The sequence below is a fragment of the Protopterus annectens genome, chromosome 13.part0 (genome assembly GCF_019279795.1).
Source record: "Protopterus annectens isolate FY-2018-M chromosome 13.part0, PAN1.0, whole genome shotgun sequence".
NCBI classification, from domain to species: Eukaryota; Metazoa; Chordata; order Ceratodontiformes; family Protopteridae; genus Protopterus; species Protopterus annectens.
Genome location: NC_056747.1, coordinates 1,186,730,219 through 1,186,753,996, shown reverse-complemented (window position 1 = coordinate 1,186,753,996; position 23,778 = coordinate 1,186,730,219). Strand labels below are relative to the sequence as shown.

Here is a 23,778-nt window from a genome sequence, read left to right as displayed (position 1 = left end):
TTCAGTAAACCATTCCAAGCCAGTACAATTATTTCCCAGCACACCTCACAACTGTGTCTGATTTTGCTGAACATCCCTGACTTTATCTCATATTTTTGCTGTGTCCTTATAATTTTTTTTATCTTCTGGTAAATCACAAGGATTACAGTCAGTAATGCCAGACATTAGTTTCATGCTTCTTATTGTTCAGAAGCTGCATGTTGATGCAAAACCTGTTGTTCTATTAACTTTTTAAGTGAATTAAAGTAATATTTAAAATTTGTCCCCAGTTTGTACTTTTATTCCTCTATTATTTTTGCTTTGTCTCTGATTGTCAAGAAAGCTCAAGAGCTACCTTCTACAGTGAGACTGAGAGTGAGAGCTGGCTGGGCAGGGAGGCCGCAAGTTCAACAGTTGTTTGTACCCTCTCCAGCATTCTGGCAGTGATAGTATATTTATTTATTTCTATCACTTCCCCTGGCTAGAGGAGATGGGCATCCCACATCATCACAGGAACCACAATGCCTTCCCTGATGCAAGTGCATGAAGTAGTACACTAGTGATGAGGTTTACTGCCAAATAGCTTGATTGCCAAATGCCCCTACAAGACTGCCTCTTACAGTACCATTCCTCCTGTGAGGCATTATGAGACTGGATAATCCCAGACTGTCCCCTCTCTCCCAGGATGGATATTCCCATCCTGCTCTGCCAGCTCCATCAGGTGCTTGAGCCTCTAATCAATCTTTGGTCATCTGGGCCATTGCCAGGGCTTTATCTTTATATGCCATTGGAGGTAGAAACTGGAAGACTTGAGCTATTCAGAAAGACTTCAGGAATTGTCATTATATCCTAATTCTTAAAAAAAATGGTTCTGGTCTGTATGGCAATCTCTGATGTGCTTTTGGTTAAAGTTTGTCCATGGAATGCACTCCAGATCTGATGCTGTCAATTTTCATTCTATCCTCAACTGATGTGTTCAGATCTGATCCCTCGGATCCAACTCGGCCATTGCTAAAGCTCGTGGCAACCAAAAACTCTCAAGCTTCTCCCTTACTCATTAATGCACCACCCCTAAATTACCTCAGATCTTGTTTGCTGCTTTCAGCGAAAGATGTGGTTCACCATACCTCTTGAACCTTTGAGATAAATATTTATTGTTATCTTATAAAACCCTCCATTTTCTCACATTTCTAATATCCCTTAGCTTCCTTGTATTATTTATTTACCGTTAGTTAACTTTATCTTTACTTTTCTGTACATTGTGTACTTCTAAATTACTGTTGCTAGTAATTTTCTGTCTTTCTACACCTGGTGTAGTCTATTGCTACCATAATTGGTACCTTTCCTACTGCTTTTTACTATTTCCAAAAAAAAAAAAAGTCTATTTTTTCGTTTTTTTTCGTTTTTTAATGTGATTTTTCTATTGTTGCAATACAAGGTCAGAAAAAGGCACCGCTGGATTGAAAAAATGAGTTAAGTGTGGCTATAAGCTTTCTATGTCCGATGCCTACATTTTATGTATTTACTGCCTTGGGCCTTTACATTTGCAGGAAGATTGTTCCATATGCCATGTATTCAACCTCATGCACTTACAGAACGAAAAACCAAGTTTAAGAGTTTTCTACCTTCTGCCTTTGGAGAGGCTATATCTGGGGATCACTCTCCCAAAACCTAACTACTGAAAACTTTCTCTCTGAAACCTTCTATGACTTCCACAGTTTCTGAGCCATCCAGGTGGGCCCAACATCCTTGGATCTGACAAAAAGGCATCATGTCCAACCACTTCCAACCACCTACCAGTTCAAATATTAATTCACCTACCCAGAACAAGATACTCACTTTCTGCTGATCCGGTAACCTCAAGGGTGCCCTCACCATTTTTGGAGCATCACAGACTCAGGTCCCCGTCTATTGTTTCCACTTGTTCTTCCAGAAGTTTGATGGTGGAAGACGTGGAAAGACTGGTGTAGAAGATACTCTCAGCACAGAGTCATATGGCTGTCTTACCGGCTCCTACCCCTTCAGGACAGGAGGTCCGTTCTTCTACTACACTCCCACTACAATTTCCTCCTCTGACTCCTTCAACTGTCTCAGAGTCCCTGGATCTGAGTCATCCGACTCCATCTGGCTCGAATCAGAAGATAGCAATATCTTCGTATACAAGGCTTTCTCTGAGTGCTCCGGTTCAGTTAGATCCAGAGAGCTGTCGGAGCCAAAACTTCCCTGTCGGGTCCAAGGTGTTGGAGTCAACTCAGAAGTTGCCGGAGCTGTCTCTGTGCCTCTGAGCATCAACACTGAATTGCTCAGCTCTGGCTCCTACTTCGGGTAGATTGCTTTCAGAGCAGGGGAGGACAACAGCCCAAAAGCTTGTCTTTTTGAAGCTGAGGTCTTTTCTTTCTCCAAGTAGTCTGCCTTCAAGACCATGAAGAGAGTTTTCTCTGCCTCAGCAGAACGGATGGATCCAAATCCCTCATATCTTAAGCCTTCTACCTTGGTGTCTCTGTGCTCAGGGCCTTATCACTCTTTACTACAAGGACAACCAGTCCAAGACCCCCAGGCTTCCCAACAAGATATCTCAATTTCTTCCGATACCTCTCCAGAGCATCTCACTGAGGAGGTCCCTCGGAAGAAGACATGTTAAGAGGAAGCACTTGGACTCCCCAGAGGAGTCAGTCACCAAAGATATGGACTTTGATGAAGGTGAAGGGTCCCCACAATCACCTTCTGAAGATGTCTCATGTGGAGACATCCGAGGAGCCTGTATTTCTGGAGGCTTTCAGTACTGGCCAGCATTGCAGGCCCTTCAAAATGCCCTCCTTTCAGGGACAATTGCAGTTCAAATATGTCAGTAGTTTGATACATCAGCAAACAAGAAGGGACCAGATCTTATCCCTTGTGTCCAGAAGTGCTCAGAGTGTGGCAATGGGTGACCTCATCCAACTGCTTTCTCATAGCAAAGCAAATTTCAGGGAAGTCCAGTGTGATAGCAGACAAATTGAGGAGGTGCATTCTTCTACTTCACAACTGGTCTCTCAAAAAGAAAGTGACAGAAATGATTTTTCATCAGTGAGGCCAGCGTTTCTGCTATCTTTTTCCTTCTCCCCTTAACAAAAAATGCAGCAGCTACTTTGCCCTAATCCACCCACAGGAGGAATTACTGAGAGATGCTCTACTTCACAATTGCCCCCCCCCCCTACAGAAAGCTGCCATGTTGAATAGGAAATCTATCATTGCATCTTACTGGCCTCGTCAGATTTGGTTCCCCTTCCTTTGGCCTCACTTACTTCACCAACCTTGGGTTCTGAATGTGACTTCAGACCTTATCTCTCACCCAACACGCATGATCCATCCAGACATACCAAAACTCAGGCTGACAGCCTGGCTTTTCCAATTCCATTAATAGCCAGACAACCTATGCTCTCTTCCCGACATATACTTTTATCTTTACATAAACCTTTAACATCTAATCTCTAATCCAGTAAATGGAAAAAAATTGTGTATTGGGCACATCAAAATCATGTTGAACCTTTTTCATCTCCAATACATAACATCCTTGAATTTTTGGCCCTACAGTTTAAAGAAGGAGCTAGTTCCTCAACCATTAAAGTTCAGTTAGCAGCAATATCAGACTTTCACAGTGGTTTTGAAGGTTCCTCAGTAGCCTCTCATAAGTTGTGCAGAGCTGTCTTGCAAGGCACTCTACTTTTAAGACCTCCTTTTAAAGACCTTACTCCACCATGGGACCACAGTCTGGTATTGCAGGCACTTACACATTCCCCCTTTGAACCAACATCTAAGTGTGACCTTAAATATCTTATTTGGAAAACATTTTATCTACTAGCTATTACGTCTGCTAGATGAATTTCAGAAATTCAAGCATTGTCTTCAAAACCTCCGTACTTGATTTTTCACAGGGATAGAGTTAGTTACATTACAGAACAATGCATCCTTTCTTCCCAAGGTGGTGTCAGAATCCAATATCAGTCAGTTCATTAATTTGCCAGTTTTCTTCCCCAAGTTTACTAACAGAGATGAATACGTATTACATTTAGTGGATGTTCACAGAGAATTATGTTTTTACCTGCATAGAACAAAAGACATAAGAAAAACAGACCAGTTGTCTGTTTCTTTTGTGGACTTGAAATTGGGAAAACCATTTGCCAAAGTAACTACTGCCAGATGGCTAACTCATTGTATCTCATTTATTTATAAAAAAATTGGGAGTTACCTTACCACAACCAGTACAAGCACATTCATCTAGATCCATGGTTACATCTTCAGTTTTTCTTTCCAGGATGTCCATTGATGACATATGTACTGGAGCTACATGGGCTACTCCCCATACCTTTGTTACTCATTACAAATTGAATCTGATCTCCAGAGGTAGAGTATCATTTGGTTCAGCTGCGCTCAGGAATATCCTTCCTTGAGTCCACCCAGGATTTTAGATAACTGGGGAATCTGTCCCATCAGTTGAGGATAGAATGAAAAATGACAACAGCAGATAAAGAAGTTATGTACTTAACTATAATGTTCCATCTGTGTTGTCCATTTTCATTCTCCCTCAACTCCACACCCACCAACCCCCATCCTTTGCAAACTTTTGGAAGAATTAATTTTTAGGGTACATCTCTGTCCTTTGTACTGAGCTCCAGATATAGTCATTTCATGTACTGACTGCATGCAATTTTCACCTTTCTTTATCTATGTATAGTAAATATTTCCTTTCTGGCAAAAATCAGCAAACAAGATGTGAGGTAACTTAGGGTTGGTGCATTGTGGGTAAGGGAGAAGCTCGAGAGTTTTTGGTTGCCAGGAGCTTTAGCAGTGGTTGAGTCAGATCCGACGGATCAGATCCAAAACCATCAGTTGAGGAAGAATGAAAGTAGACAATACAGATGGAATGTTATGGTAAGTACACAACTTTTTTTTCAGGGAATGCAGTACTGGCAATAAATAATAATAATAGGACAAATGACAAATACTGTATGCAATTCCTTCTAAATTCTTTCACTTAGTTATTCATTACATTTGTATCTGTGTATACACACACACACACATATATATATATATATATATATATATATATATATATATATAAAATATATTTTATAAATATATGGCCGAAGGAGGAGAAGAGACGGAAGACATGGCTGAAGGCAGGAAGAGAAGAGAAAGGCTAGGACTGTGGTAGTGAGGGTCGGAACTTTGAATGTTGGCAGTATGACTGGTATAGGGAGAGAGCTAGCTGATATGATAGACAGAAGGAAGGTTGGTATATTGTGTGTGCAAGAAACCAGATGGAAGGGGAGTAAGGATAGGTGTATCGGAGGTGGGTTCAAATTGTTTTATCATGGTGTGGATGGGAGGAGAAATGGCGTAGGAGTTATTCTGAAGGAACAGTATGCTAAGAGTGTTTTGGAGGTGAAAAGAGTGTCAGATAGAGTGATGTTTATGAAGCTGGAAATTGATGGTGTAATGATGAATGTTGGAATTTGGAGTGAATTGGATGAAATGGTGATGACTGTACCCAAGGGTGAGAGAGTGGTGATTGGAGCAGATTTCAATGGGCATGTTGGTGAAGGGAACAGAGGGGATGAGGAAGTGATGGGTAGGTATGGTGTTAAACAAAGGAATGCAGAAGGTCAGATGGTAGTAGATTTTGCGAAAAGGATGGACATAGCTGTGGTGAATACGTATTTTAACAAGGGGGAGGAGCATAGGGTGACATACAAGAGTGGAGGAAGATGCACACAGGTGGATTATATCTTATGTAGGCGGACCAGTTTGAAGGAGATTGGAGACTGTAAAGTGGTGACTGGAGAAAGTGTAGTTAGGCAGCATAGGATGGTGGTTTGTAGGATGACTTTGGTGATCAAGAAGAGGAGGAGGAGTGTGAGGGCAGCACCAAGGATCAAATGGTGGAAATTGAAAAAGGGTAATTGTGAGGGGGAGTTCAGGGATGAGTTAAGGCAGGCACTGGGTGGTAGTGAAGAGTTACCAAATAGCTGGGTAACTATAGCAGAGCTAGTAAGGGAGACAGCTAGAAAGGCGCTTGGTATCACATCTGGACAGAGGAAGGACGACAAGGAGATATGGTGGTGGAATGAGGAAGTACAGGAGAGTATACAGAGAAAGAGGTTGGCAAAGAAGAAGTGGGATTGTCAGAGAGATGAAGAAAGTAGACAGGAGTATAAGGAGATGAGGTGCATGGCAACGAGAGAAGTGGCGAAGGCTAAGGATAAGGCATATGAAGAGTTGTATGAAAGGTTGGACACTAAGGAGGGAGAAAAGGACCTGTACCGATTGGCTAGACAGAGGGATCGAGCTAGGAAAGATGTGCAGCACAGAACATTTGTTTAATGATTATGCTCTCATTGCTACTTTAAACTGGAGGTATTCTCTTCATATTAAGCTAAACACAGTGCCACCATAGAAATGTTTAAGTAGGATATTATGTACAGTCTTTTTATCTTTAAAAAATACTGCATCAGTAAGCATGGTGTATTTCTGTGTTTGGAACTGTTTCATATCGCAGTCAGGATGACCGTACAGAAGCAAGTATTTGAATTATTTCTGTAACATTTTCTATAATATCTTTTTCTAAGTATTTCTATAGTATGAATATAAGAACTACCTTGTTTCCCACCTCAACATAACGCAGTGCTGCTGGATCAATATGCTTTTTGATGACATTTGGAAGCTGAGACTTCAGTTGTCACTTTTGGCAGAAGGTGATAGGCTTAAATATGAAACATATGCTTTATTACAGTCAAGTTTGTTGGATTCCATATTGCAGAAATGGGAACGAGAAGTTGTAGCACAAAGAATTTAAAAACATACACTAAAATAACTAGGAATTCTTTGCACTTATGTAGTAAAACATTACGGATCTTTGTTAAGGGTCTGGTTTAGAAAAATGTCTTTCAAATTCCTGCGTCGTAGAAGATAAAGAAACTTCACTGCATGTGAAGTGAGCCACTGATCTTTTGATTTCAAATTACAACTGTCAGACTTCAGTGTTAAGATATTTTGTTTTGGTTTTGGTATGAACTAAATGAGTTCACCATTCTTGGTTATAAAATAAACATACATGCGTAAATATACTTGAGCTACTGTGAAACAGACCCACATAGTCCCTTACAATGGGATGCATATAAAGCATTTATTCAAACATTGTGAACAGTTTCTATGCACGTTTAGAATATATAACTTTACCTCAAGTGCATTTTTATCTTGCATGTTTTTTCAATGGTTGTCGATACTGTATTTATGTTTAAAGCAGTATATTTATATTATTTTTCTTAATTTTTATCACACTTTTTAATAGTGATACCTGGACTTTATCTTTGCTTGTCTCACAAGAAACAGATGTAGTCTCTTGAAAGTTCCAGGGGTATTTTTCCTTTGTTTAGTATACATTGTGTTGTTTTTAATAGGTGCAGATTGTTCACAAGCCAGTTAACCTAAGTCGTGTGACAGCCAAATGTGGCTCTATGGATAACATTCATCATAAGCCAGGTAATTGCAAATGTAAAATATAAGCTGTTCTAATGTAGTCCACCATCCAGGAGGGGGATGTCTTGTGGGAAGTTATTTTTTTCTAGATCAAACAATGTTAAAAACTGTAAACGTCATAGACATTTAATTGAGAAAAACAGCAAGTGATTATTAAGACAGTCTTGTAACCGTGTGCTCATATTAAAGGAATTCACTGAGGATTTGCTTATGGATCCAGTGTTGTCTGTTTTTATCCAGTTCAACTGTAGTTTGTTGGATCCAGCAAGGTCCGATCTTGGCTCTGATTTTCTCCTTACCCATAACTCCTAGAGCTCCACCTAATTACCTCAGATCTTGTTTGCCTTGGAAGAGGTCAGACGCATGTTTGAGGGTTCTGTATTTGTTCCACTTGTGAAAATATCCCTTTCTTATTCCTCCCCTATAGATATTTATAGTTTGTAGTTTTACAGTTTGCAATTTTTGTAGTCTTATAGGAGGAGCCTTAGGTGTTGTAGCTGGGTTCCTATCAGTTGATTGAGTTTTCAGAAACTCGAACGTCATATTGCCAAGAACATACGATCAAGTTTTTTTAAACTCAAAGCTTTTGAATGGTGATTGTTGTACAGTGACGATTAGGAAATTTACCCTTTTACTAGTGCGATCTTGGAGCTGGTATATATAATTTGTAAGGGACATGGTGGTGGGGGGGGGGGCTTGCCCCCTGCAAAAATGTAAAAAAAGTATATTTGTTTGTTTTTATTTATTTATTTATTTATTTTGACTTTCAAGTTTTCGGAAACTTGATCTTATAATTTCTTAGATATTTTTTTGAGTTACAAAGTCGATCATCTGACATAGACCTGTTGTAGCTTTTTAGGTTAGAAGTTGGTTTAGTAGCACAGGACCCGCACTGTAAGTGCGTGCTTATTGTTTAGGAGCGGAACGCCCTGAAGGAGCAGTGCCACCTTGTTTTTCATTTAGTGCAAGGGCTTTGCGGCAAAGGGAGAAGCTAATTGTCAAGGGAATTCTTCCTCTTCAGTCTATCCTTTCTAACTCTTCTTCAAGCACCAAGGAGAAGAAACCAAATGAAAAAGAGAAATCTATACAGACTACAGTGGATAAGGATAAACAAGACAGAACAGAGACTGAGAAGTCTTGGAAAAGAACACTGGATCCAGCTCCAGCATATGGGCCTGATCTGAAGAAATGTAGATGTTCAGATCCATCAGAGTCTCGGAGCCATTTGCTGGCTAGTTGGCCCTGGTTCTCACAAGAATAGGTAAGCCCCAGATTACATTCCCCAGTCCTTCAAGAAAGGAGACCATCTAAACCAGCTTCATTGGCATCATTGATCCAATCCTATAGGATTTTCTCATTTCAGTATGTCAACAGAAGGATTAGAAGATTTCAAAGAGCACAGATCCAATTTGGGTTCTCTGGTACCATCACTTCAGATGGTTCTGAGTGTAGGTCCAATCATTGCTCCATTACCTTGTCCGATGCCAATCTGCCCATTGGAATCAATGATTTTGGCACCAGTCTACACTGAAGCATAACTGTCAGACCCAAGAGCCCTAACCCCTTTGACTCCAGCATGGTCTGTCTCTCTTTTGGCCCAGATTTGTTTGGAGCCAAGGACTCTGTGTCACAGTGCAAGGGGAGGGCTGACTGCTGAGGTTGTTGGAGCTGTCCCTGCTCCTTGTTGTTTAGGCACTCAATAGTTTGGCACTGAGATTGGCTTCGGAGTCGATGCCTGTTGGTTTCAAGGGGTCCATGCTGATTTTGTCAGAGCAGATCTCATAGGAGTCGATAGCATCATCGGCTTTTGAAGCCTTTCAGAGAGTTATGTCAACTGCTGTGGAGAAGATATCTTCAATTAGATTGGCTCCGTCAGAAGCCTGTGTGGAATCTGGATGTTACTGTCAATCTGTTCAACAGAAACAATCAGTACCAAAGTCTCAGGAGATTTACATAGTATGTTTCCAGTCTGATTTGGAACTCTCTGATTTTCCCACAGAGCAGGTATACCAAAAACAGACTTGCAAGTGGAAGCATATTGACTGTTCCCCAGATCCAGTCACTGAAGACATGGACTTAAGAGGAAGGAGAAGGTTCTCCCAGAACGCCCTAAAGATGTCACCTTTGGTGAAATCTTGGAGTTAGTGAAGCAGAAGGGGGATGGTACACCAGTTCTCTTTCTCCTGATGATTCTGTTTTTTGAGAGGCTTTTGATTCTGGCCCATCTTCATCCTGGATGGGCCCCTCTCTTTGATCTATTAGTGGACCTGATGGCCCAATGGACATGAAAGGATCCTGACATAATGGAGGCTATCCCAAGAAAACCTGACAAGATATCAGCAGCTTCTGATAGGAAACACTGGAACAAGGGTTCTTCTGTGGGCGCGATGGTGGTAGCTGCAGCCACCAATAAAGAGCTGTCGGAAGAGAGTTCAGCAGCTCATCCTCCAAATAGAGAGTCCACAGCATTGGATCATTTTGGGAAACAGACATATGTTTCAGCATTATTTGCCCTGAGGGAGCTCAATTACTTGGCAAGTGGCATTCCAGCTATTGACTTTACAGTCATCATCTAAGGTAGCCATGAGACTCATTTCAAATGCAGCAGATGTCTAAGCTAGGCAGCAGGCATTAAGCTTTGTGACTTTGCAGAAAGTTTCAAGACATCCTTTATAAACACCCCCTACACCTTATGATGGATCTACATTGTTTGGATCAAAAGTCAAAGACAATCTAACTAGCAGTTTGCAAGATAGTAAGACCCTGTGTGCTTAGGCATCTGCTTTTTGACTCCACAGAGGTCCTTTTCCAGGAATCAGAGAATGTGGAAAAGATGTGGTTTAGAAAATTGCAGGGGTCTTGACAAGAATCTTTTAGTGATAGGCCACCTCATGGCAGAGGAGGATATCAAAATGGATATTGTCCAAGAGGCAGAAGTGGCCCACAGAATCATGGTTTCAGAAAGCTGTTTTCAGAGAAACCCTTTTATCGCCCTTGAAAGGTTGCCCAACTGCTGCACTTTGGAGGCAGTTGTGTGTGTGTGGGGGGGGGGGTGTCTCTGCACTCAATAGCCTGAGAAGACATAACCACAGATTCCAGGGTGCTGTACATTATTTCTAGGGACTGCATAATTCCATTTTCCCATACTCCATGACCAAAAAAATCCATTCCAGACATCCCACCCAGCTAACAGGATCAGTAGTGGAAATTTCAAAGCTACTAGAAAAAAAGAGTCATCCAGCCAGTCCCTAAAAACCAACAAGAATCCTGAGTCGATTCAGGGGCCTTATTAGTTCCAAAGAAGACAGGACACCTCAGACCTATTCTGGACCCGAGTCATTTAAAAAAGTTATGATGCACACAAAATTCCAGATGGTCACAATTCAGTCCATTTTGCCTGTTTTGAGGAAGGACGATTGGATTTGCTTGATAGATCTCAAGAACACATATTCTCACATAAAGATAGAGAGACGTTTAAGGTGATGTCTTCATTTCAGGTTGGAAACCAATCACTTCTAGTTTTGAGCACTGCCCATTGGTCTTTCTGCAGTCCCCAAGATGTTTATAAAGATGATAGCAGTATGACTCCATTTGCTAGGGGTCCAGGTTTTCCCATATCTAGATGATTGGTTCCTGACAGCTGCCTCAAAGCAAATGTTGTGTCAACAAAGAGACTCCTTGCTTCAAATGCTTCACCATTTAGGCATAACAGTAAATCTACCAAAAAGTCAGCTTGACCCAAAGCAAAACATAGAATTCATAGGATGCCACCTGAATACTGTCTCACAGTTTTGTCAGCCTACCCCATCACAAACTCTTGTCTCTTCAGCTGACATCCTCGTCTCTTCTTAAAACATCAGTCTCCTACAGCAAGACTCATTCTTTGAATGCTAGGTATTATGGCCTCGACCATTCTGTTAGTCCCGCTAGCAAAATTTCATTTGAGGGTGCTTCAACGGACCTTAGCAGTACAATGGTTGCAGAAGTACAGTCACCTACACACTAAAATCAGGCTGATGCTAATATGCAGTAAACACATATCGTGGTGGATAACATCACCATCACGGATGGAAGGCCTTCTCATAATGAGAAATTTTCCTTCAGCAGTGGTGAGAATGGATGCTTCCCTTCTGTGAGGGGGCATTTCGAAGGGAAGACTGTCCAGGGCACCTTGTCACAGATAGAGGTAAAGTTGCACATAAATATTCTGGAGATGAGAGTAGTCCTTCCAGCATTGCAGGCATTTTAGGGTGTTCTCCCCTGAGGTGTAATAGCGGCACAGGCAGATGATATGTTGGTAGTTTGGTACTTAAATTGGGAGGAACATGATCTTACCCCTTGTGTTGAGAAGCCATGAGGGTATGGCAATGATTGATGTCTTCCCAGTGCTTTCTGGTAGCAACGCATATTCCAGGGACTTCAAGTGTTCTAGCAGACAGGTGAAGCAGATGTATTCTGATGCCTCACGAGTGGTCCCTCAACCCAGCAGTGACTACAGAGATTTGCAGTTGTTGGGGCCAACCTTGCTGAGATCTTTTCGCTTCATTCCTAAACTACAAGTGCAGCAGTTATTTTGCCATAGTTCCTGCAGAGGGACAGTCATGAATCTCATCCATCATTGGCTAAGTGGTCTCCTGTATGCCTTTCCTGCATTGCCACTGATGAACAAGTTCATACAGATGGTGTGAATGTGCAAGGCCAGACTTATCCTTATAGCCCCCTTTTGGCCTCAATAGACATTGTTTCCTTTCCTGTGGCCTTTACTGGTTCATCCTCCTTGGACGTTGAATCATTTTGCAAACCTGCTATCCCACCCTGCCAGACTGCTTGCTCCAAATCAGAAGTCCATTAGATTAACCACATGGTTCCTCCATTTGTAACGTTAGACAGAGACACCAGGCTATCACTTTCTATAGTCCACATTCTCACAGCTTCTCAAAAATTTCCACTACAAAGCTTTATTACAGTAAATGGAAGAGGTTTTCCATCTGGGCAAAATCCAAAGGTCTAGACCCCTTTCAGCTCTGGTCCCTTCTATTCTGCAATTCCTTGCAGAATTGTTTCATGCTTGTTCCATCTACTTCACAATCAAGATACAGCCAGCAGCAATTTCAAACAACTCCTCTACAGCATCTCTGCAGATTTCAAAACCTTTTTTAAAAGGAACTTTTCTTCTTAGACCACCCATTAGGGATCCTGTTCCTCCATGGGATTTAACCATTACATTACAGCCTTTGACACAGCTTCCTATTGAACCAGCAGCTTCCAGCTGATATGAAATTCTTTACTTAGAAAACTATTTTTCTGCTGGCTATAACTTCAGCCAAAAGAATTTCTGAACTGCAGGCACTGTCATGTAGTGCATTCTGTTTGATTTTTCATATAGACAGGGTTTCTCATTGAACAAGCACTTTATTTCTTCCAAAGGTGGTATCAGAAACTAATTTAAATCGAAGGGTCACCCTACCTGTATTCTTTTCATGTTTTTCCAACAAGGGTAGATATCAATTGCATTTGCTGGATGTTCACCATCAACTGTATTTTTACCTCTATAGAACAAGACATTTAGGAAATTGGATCAATTATTTGTTGCCTTTTCAAAACATAGACAGAGAAAGGCTATCTAACGTAACACTCTCCAGGTGGCTTTCTGTCTGCATCTCCTTTGTATCTGCAAAAAGAGGTCTGTCTTTGCAAGTTAAACCAAAAGCACATTTCACAAGAGTAGTTACTACTTCTGCTGAATTTGCTAACAGGTTTTCCATTGATGACCTCTGTGCAGTAGTTACTTGGTCTACAGCCTACACCTTTATTTCTCATTTCTCATCTTTGGAACAGGCTACCAATTCATGTGAAACAAAGCACCTCTATAACTCTGTTCAAGATGAATCTGGATGAGTGGATGAGTCACAGTAAATTCTGACCGGGGATAAGCGCCCACAACCCTCCTGGACATGGGCAGTCATCAATTGACTAGTACTTCTACTGTATTACATTGAGTTGAAAGTGCTAGGCTTAAAATGACCTCCGGGTCGATAGCCTAGTAATCTTCTATTATCCTATTATAATTTGGATGAGCAGTCTAGGGCCCGCTCATCCTTTGGCTCCACCATTCTGAGGAATATCCTTCCATGAGTCCATCCAGGACTTAGTGATTGGGAATCTGTCCCACAGTTGAATTGGACAAAAATAGACAATATTAGATATGAACGTTATGTACTTACTGTACCGATAGATCCATATTGGCTGAGTTTTGTTTGGTTTAATATCCTTCCCTCCAACCCCCTTCCAAAGTGTCATGGCTGACCTTATAATGACCACACTTTGGTTGTCCTTATATGACAAATCCTCTTTCTGTTATATCACGTAATTAGTATGTTGCGGTGGTATGGAACAGGTTTTCAGGGTTACATTATGATTATCATTATGGAGATTAACTCACCACTATGGGCAAACTTGATCTGAGGCAGTTGGGTGGAGCTGTAGGAACTATGGGTAGGGGAGGAGTCAGAGCCCTGATGCAGAAATCTTCCAGTCAGTGCTGAGGTTACAGCCCATCATATCTGACAACCCACAGTTGAACCGGACAAAAATCAGAAAACATGGATCTATCATTATAAGTACATAACTTTCGTTTTCAGGCCACATGCATGTATTTGATTGAGTTGTTACATGTTAAGTAACTTAATTCTGTCTGTAATATGCATTACTTTGGTGCTGTTCCAGAAGTGTTCATTTAATTGACCTATGAAAGCAGCATATGGAAGCAGTGTGACACGACATGTAAGTTAGGAGTTTGGTATTTTGGTAAAGGTCTATCTGTTAATAAAAAAAAAATATTGAAAACCTTCAATATGATCAACCAAAGCAGTAAGTAAAGAATTAACATTTTTAGATCAGCAAAAGTTTACCAGGAAATGATGAGATATTGTTTGTATGAATGTACTGACTGTGGTGTGTTATATTTCTGCAGTATTCCTGGTAGTTCTGTGTCTGATGGGTACTGCATTATTCAGGTAGAAGGTACAAATACAAACTATGGCTACTGGCCTGGAAGCATTGCCAGGTCACCACATAGAAAGCGAAAGAATATATGTAGCAAAATAACAGTAAACATATTGCAGCTGATGTCACTTGAACAGAACACTTGCTGATCAGCCTTTTTTTTGTGCTATTTAAAATAAATGAAGTTGAGAGAGTGGTACGTCTTGCTGTTGCACTCAGCAAGGACACTGCTTCTGTGATCTGTTTGACTTAAGACCAGTTGATAAAAAAGGGTGCTAAGTATTCCTGATAAAGCTTTCCACCAAAGATGAGGGGCATTCACTAATACCACCGTTCTGCGGTAATTTGTGTAAGCATACACAGCAGCATGCTGAGTGTTCTGCTGTGTATATATTGGTACTTGAAACTCCTTGTAGCAGCACATGTTGGTATTTAGAATATCTCATACCAGTATCATAGAAAGTCTAGTCACATAGAAGGCAGAACTAAACAGTCAGCTTCCTGTTACCACTTGCCTGTGTAGTGAGCCTCATGAAAGGAAATAATGACTAATACATCATCATGCATTTCTTGCAATAAGCACTGAACAACATGCAGCTAAATTAGGTACTGTCCTTTTAAAGTTAAAGACTAAGGCAAGACAACTCTGAAGTGCTTTTGTTCATCCAGGTAGTTGAGCAAGTGGCATTATCCTGATACCTGGTTTGTCTGCTGCAGGCAGGAACCTGTCAAAATGTTGTCATTCAGTGCGTACTTCATCTTTATTTGGAACAGTGATAATTCCATTGCTACCACCTGCATCAGCTGTTGAGCGTTTAATAGACAGAAACAATGCATACTTTTGGCACAATGTTATTTAATAAGACAAGTCCCCAGGCATTTGCTGTACACATAGTTAACTTCATCAGTAGTTACAAAGTGTACAGACTTGGTTTTGAAGAACTTGGAAGAAAATATCCCAGTTTGTAGGTTGCTTAACCAGAAAAGAAACAAATCTTCCTGAAACTGATTTTGTTGTGCAGAAGCCTAACAGTGACAGTTACTATACCAAGTGTGAACCTCTTTATGAAACCATATTAATTTGTGGGCTATTGTGTTGATTAGGAGCCACTATCTTGCCTCACACAGGTATGGGCTAGGAATGGGCTGCCAGTCATGGGTGCCAGCTATAGAATGTTAATTAGCCATTAACTGCCCTGAATCATCTCTCCCAAATCCTGACTATAATCCTTATCGTAAAACATTGCCCCTGACCCTAAATCATTAGCCATAACCATAATCCTAAAACTGTATTGCTAACCTTAAAACACCTTCCCTAACCCTAATTCTAAAACCTATCTCTAACCATAAACCCCTTCACTATCCTTTACCCAGGTCTTTTTTGTGACAATATGCACACCGGCACCACGTCTTCTTCTTTAAGGAAAACCATGCATGAATCTCACACACGGACAATGCGTCAAATTTAAACTAGCCATTCCGAGAAGGTGAGTGTGTGCTTGTGTGTATATATGTGTATGTATGTATGCAAAGTGAGTTAGTGAGAGAGAATGTGTGTGTGTGTGTGTGTGTGTGTGTGTGTGTGTGTGTGTGTGTGTGTGTGTGTGTGTGTGTGTGTGTGCAATTTAAACTAGTGGTTTTGTTTCTGTATGAGAAAGAAAGTGTGTGCATGTGTGTGTGTGTGTGTGTGTGTATGCAAGTTAAATTAGCTGATCAGTTCGTATGCGAGATTGTGTGTGCGTGCGTGTGTGTGTTTGTGTGTGTGTTATTGCTGTATGAGAGAGAAGGTGTGTTTGTGTTGCTGTGTGAGAGTAGGCGTGTGTATGTATATATAATTTAAACTAGCGGTTCCGTGTGTGTGTGTTTGTGTGTGTGTGTGTGTGTGTGTGTGTGTGTGTGTGTGTGTGTGTGTGTGTGTGTGTGTGTGTGTGTGTGTGTGTGTTGCTGTGTGAGAGATTGGGGGGGGGGGTGCATACCTGTCAACCTCTTAAGTGCAAGAAATCTGGACAAAGCCTGATATAATGGGAGACAAAGACAGTTTTTAAATATTGCTAGAATAATAACATTTGTGTTAACATGTATTTTCTGAAGGAGATAAAGTCTGAAACTCAAATGTACATCATTATTTAGTGACTGCAGTCCTCAGATCTTCCCAGTGATTTGCCAGAAAACCATAACTTTGAGGAACACTCCAAAAATTTGAGGCAAAAATCTGTACATTCTGTGAAAATCTGGACAGGTGTGTGTGTGTGTGTGTGTGTGTGTGTGTGTGTGTGTGTGTGTGTGCGCGCGCGTGTGTGTGTTTGTGTGTGTGTGTGTGTGTGTGTGTGTGTGTGTGTGTGTGTGTGTGTGTGTGTGTGTGTGTGATATGGTATGTAATGTTCTAGTTGAGGGAGGGCAGGTTAGTCAGTTAACTTGATCAGGCTTGACCCTGTAACTTGGTTTCAGGAGGCAAGAACCTGAATCTTCTATACCAGACTGCTGAAGAAATTGTGAGTTTCAGTGGAGACAAGAGCCTGAATCCTCTATGCCAATTACTAGACTGCTGAGAGAATTGTGAGTTGGAGCTTCACTACATTTTCAGGGAATTATGGGTTTCAGTGCATTTTTCAAGGGATTGATTTTCAGTGCATTTTCATGGAATTGTGAGTTTGAAGGGAAGAGAAATTTGCTGTTGCTCATGCTAGGTCTGTTTTCCATGTGTAACTTGAAAGCAGTGGTAGTAGCATAATTACTTGTTGGTTTGTCAGTCATTCCCTATTGCAGTATTACCAGCTTACCATTTTTTAATGTAACAAACACAATACAGGCAATTAGTTCTTCAAGGGCACCAGACACTGCATTTGTAGATGAAACACTGAAATGTAAAGTTGTTTTCTAGCAGCAACTCATTAGATGGTTACAGATCTCTTTAATGGGGAATTATTTGGATGACTTTTACTTCTGTGAAGAGTGTGCTTATTGACTGATATTGGTGGACTGTAATGACAGAAGTTTGAGTGGCCTTTTATGGTTGAAATTTTCTGAAACTGGTAGTTTTATCATTATTGGTTCCTACATTTTATTTCATTGCTTACTGGAACAATGCTCAAAACTGCAAATTTAAAACATTCTAACAAGTGGTGCTGTATTATACAAGGTATGTAATTTAATACAATCAGGAAGATGAACTGAAGAATACATGCATGTATGCATGGCCCTAAAATGTGTGCAAGGAGCCTATACTTTCAAAACAATCCAAAGATAAATAATCCTCCACTGGCCAGATCCCTTTTCTTTGAATGTGGGTATTAATGCCATTTCAATGAATGTGAGCTTCAGTGGCAGATATGTTTATTGCTCATGCTAAGTCTGTTTTCATTGTGAGACTGTATTGTTTAGCAAACGGTTATCAGTGTTTGTGTTATTTTATTTCAATATCTGTAATAATTAAGAAGTAAATAAGAAAACAGTATGCACAATGATTGGTTTGAACTGTGTTTGTGGTAACTGCGGAGAAATAGCCAAGTAATGGAACACTAGAATGGCTGGCAGGGGGCTGCTGTGGCAGGGATGCAGGACAGTATATCTTTTTTACTTCTTAACCTAATTAACCTCATACCACTGATTACTCATAGTATATCTGCAAGGTTTGTAACTAAAAATAGAAAATCTAAAATGTCCTTCACCTGAAAACCCCGTCTTTATATTCCTAACTTTCATTTTCTAGGTTACTTCTTTATTATTTCTGTCTCTATTGTATGCATATGCAGATTGTCATAAAGGGTGCATCTCTTGTGATTTATGGCCAGCAATTTCACAAATTGCAAAAATCATGGAACATTTATTCACTTTGTAAACTAGTTAAGTACACTGTGTGTGATCAACGAGGGGAAAGGAGAGAGGGCATTGGCACACCCCTTCAAAAAGAGCACAAATGAATAAGATTATTATCCGTTATCATCCTTAATAATTTGCTGTGAGAAGTGACTTCAGTTGTTGTGTTATTAAGGGAGAAGATTGTATTTATTTATTTTTTCATGAAAGAGGATTTGGGGAAAACGTAGTATTTTTTTTTGGGGGGGGGGGGGTTGACCCAAACACACAATGTATGCATACTGCCACCTTTCTTGTTTACAAGAAAGCACTGCCTTTACCCTAAAACCCCTTCTCTGTCTTTTGCTGTAAATCCTTTTTCTAACGCTAATCCTAAAACCCAGTCCCTAACCTTACTCCTAAAAAAACCCTTACTAACAATAAAAATCCATCCCTCACACTAATCCTAATGCTCCTTGCTTAACACTGTTGTGATTGTGATTTAAGTGGGTGGCACTTGACACTCATTAACCTCAGCGTAGCCACAGTGGGTGGTGCTTGATAACTGTACATCCTAGTATGTCAATGTACACAGTCACCCATTTGTGGTCTTATACCAGATACATTTTGTAAGTCGTCTTTACCAGTTATTGTATCATTTTGAAATCATATGATAAGGCTGTAAACATGACAGTCTTTTTTTGTCTGTTTTTTAACTGCAAAGCACTATTTATTCTGAGCTGTAAATAAAATATTTTTTTTTTAAATAATTATTTCTGAGCTATAAATAACTTTGTTTTTATACACACTGATACATATTAGATACAGTTAGATTATATATTTATATTTATAATGTTCTAGTTAGATAATGTTTAAGGTTAGATAGCTATGTATACTCTTTTTACTTGTCGACCTGTGTGTATGATTTTAGTTCTTGTCACAGACCTGATGAAGGCATTATTGCATTTGTTAGCCGAAAGCTAATTTAGTTAAAAGTCAGCCTTTTTATGTGTATGTTATGCTTTTCTTAATACCCGATTTCGGAATGTGGGTTACAAATAGATAGGAAGTGTTTTCCTTAACTAGGATTATTTTGACCTAATCAGTAGTAGTGTGTGGGGGTGGGCATTTGCTGTTCTAAGATGCACTTTTTACGGCCCTCTTTATGTTGTTTGCCTTGAATAGGCTGGTTTAAAATTACACAATACTTATATTTTTCATACCTACTTCTAAGTGTATAAAAGCTGGTAAAGGTTCATAGGAGATTACTAGGCTATTAACCAAGTTGTATGGTCTATATTTGCAGCACAAGTCTATGATTAGCACCTGCTGCCCTTATCCATGAGGGACATAGGTGAAACCCCCATGGTAAATTTATGGTCTCCCATTCAGTTGTTTAAGTTACGCTAAATAGGGTCATTGAGGAGCTTTGTTTTACGTGAATTGGGAGTTTATTCCAGAGGAGTGGCAATCTCTGGGAGACATATCTGTCTGTCCAGCATGTCCTGTTAATGTCATAGGCTAGGTTAAGATCCCTAGAGTGAGTGAATCTTGTCCCATTTGACTTGTGGATGTGCGGGATTTCCATCAGGACAGGGTCTGTGACTGCTCTGTAGGCCAGGCGCATGTTGCCTCTCAGCAGCCTGTAAGATACAAAGTATAGTGACAGGGCCTTCAGTCTATCCATGTAGGTCATGTTTTGAAGGCCCTGAATTTTCTTGATGAAAAACCTCTGAGGTCTTCACAGCTGCTGCAAGTGTCTGGCAAGGTACATACAGAAGTGAGCATTATACTCTATTAGTAGTCTGATGAGGGATGAGTACATGGGAGTTATAACATCCTTAGCTCTGGGTGCAATGCTCTTACTTATGAGATGTGCAACATAGAAGACCTTCCTTATTACCGTGGATACATGGTGATCGAGGTTAAGGTTGCTGTCAACCTGTATTCACAAATGTCTCACCACTAATGAGGGTATTGTTAATCTTGTAATTTACAGGTACTTCCTCTTTGCTGAAAGGGATGGTAATGCATTTTTTTGAGTTTAGTTTAAGTCAGTGGCTTTGGCACCAATCATTTGTCTGTGTAAGCCCTTTTTGTAGTATGTCAGCATCGTTGGGAGACTCATTGATTGCACCCAGTTTGCAGTCATTGGCGAACTTGGTAAGCCACAGGTCATCTGTTTTCACCTGGACTTCTGAAAAATAGATTCCAAAGAGTAGGGGCCCCAGCACAGATCCTTTTGGTACACCACTGGTTAACTGGTCTACTGGTAGAGGTGAAATCCCCAAGTTTGGCTGTATGCATTCTGTCGGTGAGACAGTTGGCTACCCATCTAGTGACATATGGGTTAATTCCCAGCTGGGTGAGTTTCTCAATGGATTGTGTCAAAAGCCTTGGCTAAGTCAAGATAGGATTTATGTACTATTTTGCCTTCATCCAGAGCTTTGGTGACATTCTCGAAGAAGTCCACCAGGTTTAATAACCATGATCTACCCTTAACAAAGCCAAATTGGGTCAGGTTAAGAGTTTGAAGGTCACCTGTGCCTTTGTTGTTAAGGCCCATGATGATTCTCTCCATGGCCTTGCAGATAAGGCTGGTTAGGCTTATGAGTCTATAGTTCCCAGGGTCAGTTGATGGACCCCCTCCCCCTTTGTGCAAGGGAATTACTGTTGCTGTTTTCCACTCTGCCTGGACAAAACCAGTACTTAAGACTGCGGTTGAAGAGAGAGCCAAGTGGTTCTGCTAGGTCTTGTTTTAGACAGTTTAGTAGGCAGCCTGGGATGTTATCCAGTCCCATAGAAGCTGTGTTTTTGACCATGGAGAGCGTGGTTATGGCCTGCTCTTTGTAGATACTAGGTAGAGGACTGGTGACGGGTTTGTACCAAATCTCTTTACTAGCAAGTTGGCAATGTCCTCAGGGTCAGTATGAGTGGTACCATCCACTACTAGTTCGGCACAAAGCTGGGCCTTCCCTTTTAGATTTCTAATGTAGCTAAAAAATCCCTTGTGATTATCCTTAGCTAGCATGCTAGTTTAGCTTCGTAATTGGCTTTAGAGGACTTTACAAGATATTTAATTTGCTTGTTCAAGCTGTGGGTAGTGTCCTTTCATTGTTGAGTCAGTTCCCACTTGTTTTTAGACATTAGTATCTTCTTCTTATTGTATAACGTATCTATGCTTTATGTTCACCAGGGTGACTTTTTTTTTGTGAGGACCTTGTTTTGATCCGTTCAGGTACCTCTGTACACCTCTGTATAGGAGTCATTGTTGACAGTGGTAGCAGGGCGGTTGAAATTATTTATGCCATTGCTTAGGAGGCTGTAGTTTGCTTTGGAGAAATTTTTCATCCTTTTTGCTCTTGGGGGAGCAGTTGTGATTGTTACTTTGAACGAGACTGATGTATGATCAGACCTTATCAGGGAGGCCAACACACAGTGGGTAGTGCAGAGACCCCCTGTGTTGGTGAGTACTAAGTCTAGGACATTCGGGACCCTTGTGGGGGTGCAGACTATCTGTTCCAGAGCATTTGTATTAACAAAGTCCAGGAACCTTAGGGCGAGTGTGTTTGTGTTCATATATGACTCCCAGTCGATGTAAGGATAGTTGAAAACACCCATGACCAATTTGCTTGGCTGTATAGTGAGTGACTCAAGTAGGTCCAGGTAGGCAGAGTGGTTCTCATGGGGCATGGTGGGAGGGCCTATAGCTAACAATGATATGTTATATTACCTACATTTAGTTGGCCTTGCAGTAGCTTTAGGGAGTCATACTGTTTGACCAGTCTTGAGATGTTTATGTCTCTAATGAAGATAGCTACACCTCCACCTTTTGTTCTTTCACACTCATTTTGAGGTTTGAACATGTGGAAATCATTGTAGCCTTGTGTGGCTGGGGTGCTCTCTGCAGCCTTGGACCATGTCTCTGTGACTGCACAGACATCGGCATCTTCCAAGGTAAGGAGTGCTTCCGGTGAGTGCAGTTTCCAATTTAGACCCCTAGCATTAACCAACATAACCCTGAGTTTGTCTTTAGTGGATTTTTTTACATGGGGAATTTTGTTGTTATGACATTGGCTAAAAAAGGCACTAAGGAGAAGGCAGGTACCTTTGCCAATAACCTAAAGCCAAAAGATGACAGGTGAAGACCATCTCTGGCAAAGCAGCATAGTCTGTCAACCATATCTTCCCAGGCTGACAGATACTGGATCCCCCTAGATTGACACCAAAAGCTAAGTCAGTTGTTGAACTCAATCATTTTTTTGTTTATATTGAGGCATCATCCTGGGTAAATGTAGAATCCTGCTTAGGGCTACGGACATACTTGCCGGGGACACATAATCTGAGAACTCAGTCATGTCTCTCATCGTATAGTCCAGTGAGGTAAGTCTCAAGTCATTCATTGCAACATGAACTATATTGTTGAGAGACTTGAGTGCATGTATGATCTGAAGGATCCTGGCACCTGACAGGCAGCTGACTATGACCTTCTCCTTGTCCAGCCAGGTGAGGAGACATCTGTGTGTCTCACTATGGATGCCTATGACCAAGACATTTGGTTTTGAGGTGTTTTGCTTTAGGGGCTTATTGGTTGAGACACTGTTGTGTGTATTATTATGTGTAGCGGATTCTTTTGGGTCAGCAGTGTGTGCAGTAGGCTTGCACTTGGGAGGTCTCTGATCTTTAGGTAGGCTTCTAGCGAGTACCTCTGCATATGTGGGTTTATGTGTAGAGATCTTGTTACATACAAGAGGTGAAGTGTATGTGATGACAACCTATTTGATATCTGATTTGTTATGTGAAAGAATTGATTCCAAATTTATAGCACAGATACATCTCTCATGTTGTATTTGTTTCTTTTAAGAGTAACTTGTCAGTAAACATGAGGCAATTACTACATTACCTCAGGATGCCCATTTCAATTAGGCTGGCTGGAGAAATGGTGGGAAATTGTCCATCCGTTATGACAGGTATTTACTGTAGTAACTAGTGGGGAGTGGGCTAGCTAGACCAGGTTTTGCTGTAAGACTAACAAAAAGCGGCTGTTCTGTGGAGGGCTAGGGATAGAAAACTACATTGATGCTTCACAATGCACAACTGAGTTGCTCGCAGGGCAGCAGTACAATCTCTGAGCAGCTCTGGTAAACCGAGCTCAAACCTGCACAAACACGACGCTTAAATACAAGTGAAGTTAAACAATTTTAAACAAAGTAACCAAAGGGAAAACCCAAGACTGAGCCTTATTCCAGCAATCCCCAACTCAGTTGAGTCCGTGGCTGCACACGTCTGCTGAAAGGGTGCAGGGGGGCCTTCTTTATTTAAGATGGCTGGTTTTAGTGCTCAGATGATACCAAACAATTTAGATTCAGCAAGCCTGAATCTAGACTATAATATAAAATGCAGATGTACTAGAAATTCAAAGTGAGGAAAAATGCAGTCACAACAGTGAAAAAAAAGCAGTTTAAATAAAGCAACAATTCA

General features: G+C 40.8%; 1 protein-coding gene across 9 annotated transcripts in view; it reads left to right on the top strand.

Annotated features, from left to right (window-relative positions):
* Positions 1 to 23,778, top strand: part of MAPT (microtubule associated protein tau) — a 1,213,302-nt gene that overhangs the window by 1,088,678 nt on the left and 100,846 nt on the right. For all 9 annotated transcript variants that reach the window (XM_044055189.1, XM_044055186.1, XM_044055188.1 and 6 more), the window contains one exon: positions 7,419 to 7,500. In XM_044055189.1, coding sequence (XP_043911124.1) covers positions 7,419 to 7,500 — 82 coding nt within the window. The remainder of the gene's footprint in view (positions 1 to 7,418; positions 7,501 to 23,778) is intronic.